Source organism: Xenia sp. Carnegie-2017, unplaced genomic scaffold (assembly GCF_021976095.1).
Source record: "Xenia sp. Carnegie-2017 unplaced genomic scaffold, XeniaSp_v1 HiC_scaffold_19, whole genome shotgun sequence".
NCBI classification, from domain to species: Eukaryota; Metazoa; Cnidaria; class Anthozoa; order Malacalcyonacea; family Xeniidae; genus Xenia; species Xenia sp. Carnegie-2017.
Genome location: NW_025813481.1, coordinates 1,988,841 through 1,998,785, shown reverse-complemented (window position 1 = coordinate 1,998,785; position 9,945 = coordinate 1,988,841). Strand labels below are relative to the sequence as shown.

At 32.5% G+C, this 9,945-nt stretch overlaps 2 protein-coding genes across 2 annotated transcripts in view; one reads left to right on the top strand and one right to left on the bottom strand.

The window, feature by feature from the left end:
• The first annotated feature begins 1,805 nt into the window (after positions 1-1,805).
• LOC124438541 (propionyl-CoA carboxylase alpha chain, mitochondrial-like) lies at positions 1,806-2,370 on the top strand. The gene is made up of 3 exons (XM_046988714.1): positions 1,806-1,934; positions 2,087-2,165; positions 2,239-2,370. Exons 1-3 carry the CDS (start codon positions 1,884-1,886, stop codon positions 2,331-2,333), a joined length of 225 nt encoding a protein of 74 aa, XP_046844670.1. The 5' UTR covers positions 1,806-1,883; the 3' UTR covers positions 2,334-2,370.
• Positions 2,371-2,464: 94 nt separating this feature from the next.
• Positions 2,465-9,945, bottom strand: part of LOC124438520 — a 116,783-nt gene continuing 109,302 nt past the window's right edge. The window contains exons 21-30 of the mRNA XM_046988686.1: positions 9,841-9,927; positions 9,583-9,633; positions 7,959-8,668; positions 6,984-7,575; positions 6,745-6,822; positions 4,717-4,844; positions 4,490-4,640; positions 3,935-4,264; positions 3,659-3,828; positions 2,465-2,927 (exon numbers count right to left, since the gene is read on the bottom strand). Of these exons, the coding sequence (XP_046844642.1) occupies positions 2,703-2,927; positions 3,659-3,828; positions 3,935-4,264; positions 4,490-4,640; positions 4,717-4,844; positions 6,745-6,822; positions 6,984-7,575; positions 7,959-8,668; positions 9,583-9,633; positions 9,841-9,927 (2,522 nt within the window). The 3' untranslated portion in view covers positions 2,465-2,702. The remainder of the gene's footprint in view (positions 2,928-3,658; positions 3,829-3,934; positions 4,265-4,489; positions 4,641-4,716; positions 4,845-6,744; positions 6,823-6,983; positions 7,576-7,958; positions 8,669-9,582; positions 9,634-9,840; positions 9,928-9,945) is intronic.

The window sequence follows — 9,945 nt, the reverse complement described above, 5'->3', positions numbered from 1 at the left end:
AGAAAACGATGATCAATCATTTGTTATTGATGATTGATTACACATTTAAGTGTAGTGTACAAAGAAAAGATAAAAACAAACGACAAACCAGGTTGCTAATTACAAAATAAAATTTCTGTTTTGTTTTCTTTAGACGACCAACCCCAACAGTCATTGCAAGTTGAAAACAAGACTAGCAATAGAATATGTTCGTAGTCTTCTCCCGGATAAACAACCACAAGATCGTCCCGTATCTCGACAAAATAGTTTGACAAAAAATGGACCGTTGAAAACTCTTTTTTTCAGGCCAACGAGGCCAACTTTTCGTAAAAGGTTATTTTTTTCAGCTAAAACTTTACTACAGTGAGTTCGTTGTAGCTTACAACTTGTAACGAGGAAAAGCCAACTGAAAATTACAATGTATGCTAAAAAGACAATACAATAAGAAAATATGACGAGAAAATATTCAAGCAAAAATTTTTTATACATCGGAAGGTAAATTATCAATTGGTGTCAGAAAGTGTTTGTCTTTTTTTTGTCATTTCAGTGGATTTAAAGATCTGTTTTTCAGAAGAAATTGGAAACTTGAATACCAGTTTCATAAAAAATATTGAGTCTATAACTCGCATTTTTACTTTTTGCAGAGCGATTGCCATTTTAATCGATTTGATAGTGCTTGAAATACTAAATGGTTGTCATCTCGATATCAATAATTGAACATCCTTAAAGACTTTGATATGTTTTAAAGAAAAACCGCAGCATAAGAGCAGATCGACGTAACAATACTTTTGCACTGAGGATGATGCAGAATTGAAATAAATATAATTCAAAAGATTTTCTTCGTGAAGATAAAACTGACTAGTGAAATGAAATCACCTGAGGTCAAACTTAAGATCTAGGATCCGAAAAAATACAAATTGTTTATAAACACGCGAGAAACACGAGTGAGACGAATGACGAGGACAAATATTTTTTAGGTTTCAATTTTTGGCTTAAATTATCATTCCAGTTATTCAAATATTGAGCTCACTGTGAACAATACGTTCGCCATAAAAAAAGGTATGTTTTACTTTTTTCAGGAAAACAGCTGAACAGAGATGAAGTGAACGAATTGACAGCCACAGCTTATTATTTGTTCATACTTCGTGGAAATAGACAGAAACACTTTTTGAATCATACAAGGTATCCATTATAGTTTATTTGAAGAACAACATAAAATTCTAAAAATAATTTAAACCAACTTTCATCTTTTATCGTGTATTTTATGTTTCAAAAGTTATTTTTGACCATTCTGACATATCCTACAACTTTCCATGTATCAGGAATAATTTTGGTTCTACAGACAAAAGCAAGTGGACGCTTCTTGTGCTGGTAAATGATGAGATATACAAAGTGAATGTTGATCGAAATGTCGATAGTTATCTGGTACGTTTTCTTCCAATGTGCATTTCATGATTTATGTCACGAATGAATTGCTTATTTGTGCACTTTTTGGGAAAATTTTTAGTCTTATGTATGTTTTTGTTCTTTAAATGTCAGATGAATATCGACGGAACTTGTGTGAAATTCCATTCCTCGTCTAACCTTGCAACAAATCTTGTAGAAGCAACAATAAATTGTTGCTGCATTAATTTGCAGGTAATTTGTTGTCGCATTAATTTGCAGGTAAACTTATCGTTTACATCTAATGAAATAATTTTTAGAGTTTGTCAAGAAATGGTCAAAATATCAAACTTCAACATTATGGATCAAAGGTATGAATGACTTTCAAAATTAAGATATTACGTTGAATAATAACTGTCAATTTAATTCATGGTATTTTTTAACGCGAGTCTTGCTAAGCGAAAGTTCTAATTATTATTTTCAAACCTTTTATCATCCATTGTAAGTTTGATGTCATCGTAATGAATGAAACTCAGAATGATTACTCACGAAATATGAAAGAAAAACCAAAGGTATCGATTTTATGGTTTACAAAGCTATTTATACCTTCAATTTTATACATTTTCTCTTTTATTGAATTAAACTAAAAATAATAGTATCAATTACCCAGTATTTAAGGGTTAAATATTCTTTTTCTAAATTTTTTGTAAATTTTCATTTTCAGGAGGATTTGACGCCATTTTTGGATTCACCAATGCCAGGCACAGTGATCTCAGTTACATGTGAACCAGGACAAGAGGTAGTTTTGAATATTGAAATCAATTGTAGTGCAATTACTTGGTTAGGATACTCTAAAAACTTCACTTTCTCAAGTAGCTGAAGGTCAAGAGGTTTGTGTTGTTGAAACTATGAAAATGCAAAATAGTTTATGCGTTCAGAAATCTGGCCGAATTAAAAAAGTGAACTGTTAACCAGGAGATAAAATATTGGAAGGTGATCGACTTATTGAGCTCGAGTAACACTGACTTTTAAAGAAACTTTGCTAAACTGGAGTGATCCATAAACACAAGAAAAAAAACAACACTTTCCTGTTCAGACAATATTTGAAGTGAAGAAATTTAATCAACAGTGATTTTCTTGTATCATGTGAATAATTAAAAATGCATTGTTTCAAATATTTTAGTTCAACAATGAAGGAATATATATGACTAACCGATTATTGTACGTGTATAAATGATTATAATTGTTGTATTGTTTATTTTTGTTTGTGTGAATATTTAGTTTCAAATGCTAAAGTTCAACAGTGCATGATTGTGAATGAATATTAATTCATGTATAAATCATAAACTATACAACGCCATTGTTTTCAATAATTTCAAAAGGATAGTTTCCTTCTTCATCCTTTCCAACCCAAATTTCATTTCATCATTTTTGATGCTAACCCAAGGCATGAGGTCATTTTCAAATGCCTTTCCAATATTTCCATGTCTGTCAATGGCAATTCCTCCTGCGCGTCCGTCAAGTTTGCCAATTTTAAGCACATCCACAGCATCCTGTACAGCTTCCTTTTATGAAAAAAATAAACAAAAGTTAAAACAAAAAAGAGTATTGGTTAAAACTGTATTGTTGAAGTTTAATTTTATAAATTTCTTATTGGACAGTGTTTTATTACGATATCAAAAAAAAACAGCAGTTGACCAGTCTTTGAACACTGTGGTAGAAATGTCAGAAATCGACAAAGCTATTTTTAAGGCTTAAAATGTTAAAAAAAGAGGGTTGTTTGTTAAAGGAATTTCGTTGAGATTTGAGAAGCGACAAAAGAGTTGGGAAAATAAGTTTTTAATTTAGAGTAGAGCTTGAGATTGCATGTTCAGTGCAATCAAATGTTCTGCCGTGTACACGTATTAATCGACAGCAACATTATCTTAAACAAAAACATGACTGAATTTGGGTTTGATATTCTTTTATCTATAAGTTGATTTCTTAAAGATTAACAGTTTGAGGCATGGTCCTTACAACAAAACGAAGTCTATTTGCATGGGGGTGAGAAAAATCAGTAAACTTTCGAATGTAAAGCGACTTGAATTTGTGTCAAGAAAAGTAATGAAAAAAAACTTGACTAAATCATATAATTAAATAAGTTCAACGTATCAGTTGATAAAATTGAATGGACATGATAAATCACACAATTTTTGTCCACGTCATAAGTTTCATAACCTTATACAAAAAAAGGCAATAGTACATAAAATACAATACATCGAAACAATGAAAATTTTTTAATAATTTGCAGCATTACTTGGGCACTTCCTGCTTCCATGTCAATTACAACTTTTCTTGTAAAGTTCAATTTTATCAATTTCTCTACATGACCAGTTGCTGCAGCTGCTCCTTTATCATTTGCATATCCACCACAACCAACTAATGCAGTGTCACTAACACAACCTTTAAGTTTGCCGGCAATACCTCCTAAAATAATGATTAATTATGAATATGATGACATGCAGATAGCGATGTAGAACTGAATTAATGTATCATTTTTTATATACAAACGACCTGAATATTTAGTCATTACCTGTTGACGTTGCACATGCCATCTTGCCATCTCTATCAATCGCAACAGCACATGCACAATCGCAAGTGTCAACTTCTTCAGGTCTAATTTCAGGCGCATCAGCAGGAAAAGAACCTTCCTCCATAAAATATCTCACAAAATCATTGAAATATTTAGGTGGAACACGTCTCTGTCCATTTAACAATTCATTCGGTTCGCACCAATCCAATCCATTATCCTGAGCAAATTTCAGAGCACCATCACCACTAAGAGCACTATGTGGTGTTTTTTTCATTATTTTTCGAGCAAGACAAACTGGATTTTTGAAATTTCGACCAGAAATTACAGCACCTACAATAAACAGAAAAGAATTAAAAAGCTTTTTACACTGATTACTCACAATTTTAAGAGTACCAAGTTTATTCTTGAGTGATATCATGAGATTTGCTTCGTACAAAATGTAAACAGCATGTATCATGTTTGCCAATTTCTAATGAAGATGCAGCAGGAAATACATTCTGGTTTTATTTGTTATCAAAAAAATTCAAAGTTAAAGTATCACAAATGGATTTTAACCTGTTTTTAAAGTGTGTCCATCCATAATCAATGCATCACATTCAACTTCTCCTTCACTGTTCAATGGAGATCCACGACCTATCATGAATAAGTCACTGCTCTCTAAAATACTAACTGCCTTTTCAACAGCATCAACAGCAGTGCCACCATTCTGAGGTGATAAAAATAATCATAATGTTAAATGCAGTTAATAAAATTCTGACGAAATTTTTAAACGAGTTACTTACCGTTAAGACTGCATATCCCTCTCTGGCTGATTCTTTCAGTTTTTCAAGGTATTCATAACTGATATGTTCTCTAATATGTTTGCTATAGACTCCTCCCATGACAATAATTGCGGGGGCTCCATCGAAATCTTAAAAATTACCCATTATTAAATTTGATGCGTCACTTTAAAGCTGAGCGATTTATAAAATTGTATGGATGATGTTGTTTGCTGATGACATAGATGAATATGCAAAAAGTAAATTTTGTCCTGATTCATGCATATCCCATAGTAAAGTTTTCCCTTTTTGTCTTAGTTTAGGAGAATTAAAAGTTGAAATGTAACGTGCGCACTTTTTTCTTACCACATTTGAGAAAATTGATAATAAGACAACATATCAAAATTTTACTCTATATTTGGGTTGACTAAAATTGTTTTAGGTTATGTGATTATTTCTTGATGAGAGCAGCAAAAAATAATCTCTCACTCTCAGACACCTCTAGTGGAGCATTCTTAGAATAATCATGGAAAATATCTTGATTTACATAACTGCGTGTCAATCTTAGACATTTAAATATTGAGTTCACTGGGCTTTATTTAGCGGCTGACGCCAAAAAAATGGAGGATTTGTTCCATTACCGCTGAGATTTACCGAAATTGACTGCTTTTCCAAAAATCTCACACTTTCTCTTTCCCCCCTTGAGAAAGAGTGAGGAAAAAGTATGTGTTTTTCGCATATTTAGCAAGCAATTTTATGATGAAAATCACTTTAAAAACATAAATTTCATAAAAGCGAGTCTACTGTGGTTGCCAGTTGTCGGCTTCTACGACGGATGCCTTTTTTAACTATTGACGAACGAGCTATTTGTTGGCCACATATGAATGCAGATGTGCGCGTCGTAACTGTCGTGTAATGATTTGCTCGATCAAAGTTTGTAGTCTGCACGAAATAAAATGTATCAAATTTTATCTCAACGGATCACGAGAGAAATGTTAGATCATTTATTCTCATTAGTTTTTTGCTTTCTTTCATGTGATGGCCTTTTTCACAACAATTGTAGGATTTGTTTTTGTACATGCATCTCGCGTTTCGTAAATGAATAATGAAAAAAATATTGTATACAAATCATGAGAACCTTCGAGATTTTTGTGGTCTTCTGAACTACATCAAATACTTGTCAAGTTGTAGCATATTTGATATCGTTGTCATGATTGTGAAATGACAAAAATACAAATAATTGGTGACAGAAGATTTACTGGAGTCTCCCCAGAAATTCAAAATGATCTTACCAGCTGTCTCGATTCAATTATTGAAGATGAAATCAGAAAGGAAATAAATGATTGCACGTTTATGAGTATTCAGGTTGATGAAGCATCTAATGTGTCCACCAAAGAGCAGCTAAGTGTTATTGCTTGGTTTGACAAAGCAAGTGAAATTATTGAGAGGAAATTAGGATTTGTGGATGTAAGTATGAACAAAAATGCCACAGCATTATCACAAGTTGTCAAAGATAAACTTGGTGAGTGTTCTAATATAAAAGAAAAATTGGTTTTGCAAACATATGATAGTGCTTCTGTCATGTCTGGCCATATCAATGGTGTTCAAGCATTGGTTCGACAAGAGTATCCTTTTGCCTATTTTGTTCATTGTGCAGCTCTTAGTTTGAACCTTGTCCTATGCCGGTCAGCCTCATCAATTTCTCCTGTTAAAATCTTTTTCATTAATATAGGTGCATTTAGCACATTTACAAGCAATGCTTTGCCCAAAAGAAAAGCTTTTCTCACATCAAACAAACTTGAGTTTCCTGCCCCTGGTGAAACAAGATGGTATTATCGCTCTAGATTAATCAATGTATTGCACAAAATCTATGAAAAAACTTTTAGATATTTTTGAGGGAGTACTTGAAAAACCAACTGGATGGGATGATGAGTCATTAAGTAAAATAAGTGGCTTACTGCATTATCTTGATAGCTTTCTCTTTTGTTTTGTAGAATATTTAAGAAAAGTAAGACGTACACAACATTAGTTTGTTGTTACATAGCTATTTACCGTTAAGATCAGGGTAATCAATAACAGCTTCACTTGTCTTTCCCTTGCCTTCTTCAAGTTTTACAGGATCTTCACTGTCTAAAAAATGTTTGCAACGGCAATATACAGAATTCAAAACATACATGCATTAAGTACAATAAATGAAGAGGACAACTAGAGTGAAAATAACAAATATAGTGTCATGAACCGCTAATTTATAGCTTGGCCAACGAAAATAAAAACTTATTTCTGTGTCTTACTTGGAAAACGTTTCTTTAGAACAGGTCTTGTCTTCCATTCACTCAATCTTATAGTTCTGTGAACTAGAAGAGGCAGTTCCTTAAAAAGTCGAAGAAAATATTCTTGATAGTTTCCATCTTTAACACATGATGACAGTTGTGGACGAGATTCATGATGCCAATGCTGGCGAACGTTTCGTAAAAATCTTAGGCAACCTAACCATGTAGAGTCGGATACTTTATTGAAATGATTAAAAAAGTCAGGATCGATACGGTCCATCCAATCTATTGAAAGATTCAACTGCTCACGAAGATTTGAGGGAAGAGAATGTGGAGATGATTTCTTTATTTCTGGTTCATTCCCAACATCACACAGAAAATCGAAATTCTCCTCATCGGTTTGTAGATAAGGGTGTTTTAACGCCTTTTTGGCCAATGGTCTGTCTTCCGGTTCTAGCTGTAGCATCCACGATAAAAGGTCTTTGAGCGTGGCATCCTTGATTTCGTCCAAGCCAACTGGGTTTCCATTTAATAAGTTGTACAGTAAATGCCGTTCAGCTCCAAAAGGATGTTTCCCCTTTGTTGCAACATAATAAGCCACCATTCCGGCATTCTATTTTCAATAAATAATGGAGTTAATTTGTTTGTTAGTTGCAAAAAATTCAAGTTTAGGCCAAAAAAATCAGAATAATGTTCTCTAATTAAGAATCGTAGCCACAATTTTTTTAGAGCAATCTAAATGAGACATACAATCGTAAAACCAATAAGGCAATAACAACAATTTATTATCATACATATACATATTTTTATATTTTATACCGTACAATTTGTATTTCGCCACTATATGACTGTACAATGGAGGTAAACAAAAATTGTATTTAAAAGTGATAATGATATCAGTGGCAGTGATAATGATATCCCTACCAAATACAACATTCAAATGCAAACACAACATTGAGCTGTAGTTGTACCTCCAGTTCTACTTCAAGAACTTACCATAATGTCAGACTCTTTTTTGTAACGAACTTTATTAATTGTATCATCTGATGCGTTATATGACTCTGGAGTTATCCAATATTTAGCTCCTCTTTGTATGCTCCAATGTGTCGAAGTTTCATCAGATAATAACATATGACTTATACCAAAGTCAGCGATTAAAAAATTTCCTTGTACATCTCGAAGAACGTTTGATGGTGTTAAATCCCTGTGAAGAATAGGACACGGATCACTGTGAAGATCAGCTAAACCTTTTAAAATATGCGTAAGAATTGTAGGAAGTTCTTTTTGAAGATCTTGCAAAGTAGAAGATTGCACAAAACTTTCTAACGATTCTTCACACAAATCTAATATCAAATACAAATAATCTGTGCCTGGTTCTTCTTCAAGATACCAATAATTCACAATATAATTTGAACGCTTGGCATTAAACTCATTCAAAATATCTTTTTCTCGTTTGGCCAACTTCGCACAGTTATCTCGAAGCAATCGTTTTACTGCTTTTCCGTAACCATCTTTTCCGAGTCCAAGGTAAACACGAGTTCCATCACTTCCTTTACCAAGCAAAAACTCCTCAGAACAAATAAACTTTACACCATTTACGAGTTTAACTTTTCTTGGATTTTCTTGCCCATATTCCTCCATCATTCTGAACTTTTGCTGGTGCATTATTGATTTATCATAACATTTCCATGGTTGAGACAGCAAGTCTTCAATAAAAAGTAAAGTAGACTATTTAGAAAGGAATAAATCAATGTATCAAGAAACAATTTAATTTTCTAATTATACGCACATTAAGAAAATAAGGCTTACACCGCTTTGGCAGTTAAGGTGAACTGACTTTTATTTTTAGCTACGAAATAATAACATAAAAACATAACAACATGTTTGCCTTTGCTTCAGTTTATTTGTATTAACAGCGTATTTCCCTGCTCCCAAACACACGGATGAGAGATATTTAGTTCAAAGGACGTTGAGGGACGTTTAGACTGAATGTTCCTCATAAAAGTTATCAACACCTTGTTTTCACACTTAATTTACTCTCGTTAACTTTAGAAATTCTTGTGAATGGAAAAGTTAATGTCAGGATCTTTTCCCTTTAAATGCGAAAACATTGAGATTGAAAAATCAAAGATGAAAGCATCTGTCGAGGTGAAAAGAGTTCGGAGAATTAAAGAGCCTAATGTTTTTAAGGTTACCTTCTGAAAAGCTTCTGTTTTTTTTGGACCAGAATTATTGGCTTTTATTGGCTATCAATAACCAAATAATATGTTTTAAAAGGATGTTTTCAACAATATTTTATTTAAGTTCATTTGTGTACGTGTAACGTATACATGTAACTGACAAGTTAATCATGATGGATCACAATTTACTTTTAGCATCATAGCCAGTTTTCACTTTCTATACATACTGATCAAATTTCTATGTTTACAAAGTTTAAAATTTTCACATGATTTTAATACACAAGATTTGCATTATTTTTGAATTAAAAGATTTCAGTTGGCTACATATAACGATACCTTTTAAAATTAATTTATTAGGTTATAAATTATTGTTTGTATTTAGCGTTGAAAAACATGGAAATGTTTGGGCAAATGTTTGCTAACAAAATTCTTTTGCTTACCAGGTTTTGATGTGGAAGGCGAAACACCAATGATGACTTCACTGTTATTATCTAATAGATAAATCAAATTAATTTCTTGCAATGCAATTAAATAACATTACAGCATGATGACAAATTCTAAAACTCTTTTATCTGACCCTTTACAAACGTATGAATGATACGCATGATATAAACGACTCTTAATTGTTTGTGTTTGACTTTTATAGAGAATGTAAAGATATTTGTGCAAATGTTTGCTAACAAAATACAATTTCTTACCAAGTACTGCTGTAGAAGGAGTTTTGTCAATGTCGTCATAGTCGTTGTCACTCATGGGAGATGGCACAGACATCTTTTCGTAAGAAACTGGAAATTAATGCATTA

What these genes read in the sequence shown, in the direction of transcription:
- LOC124438541 (XM_046988714.1), top strand. Translation starts at nt 1,884, where the DNA reads ATGAATGAAACTCAGAATGATTACTCACGAAATATGAAAGAAAAACCA. An exon ending in ATATGAAAGAAAAACCAAAG is followed by an intron (nt 1,935 to 2,086) that starts GTATCGATTTTA and finishes TTTCATTTTCAG; the next exon opens with GAGGATTTGACGCCATTTTT. An exon ending in TGAACCAGGACAAGAGGTAG is followed by an intron (nt 2,166 to 2,238) that starts TTTTGAATATTG and finishes TTTCTCAAGTAG; the next exon opens with CTGAAGGTCAAGAGGTTTGT.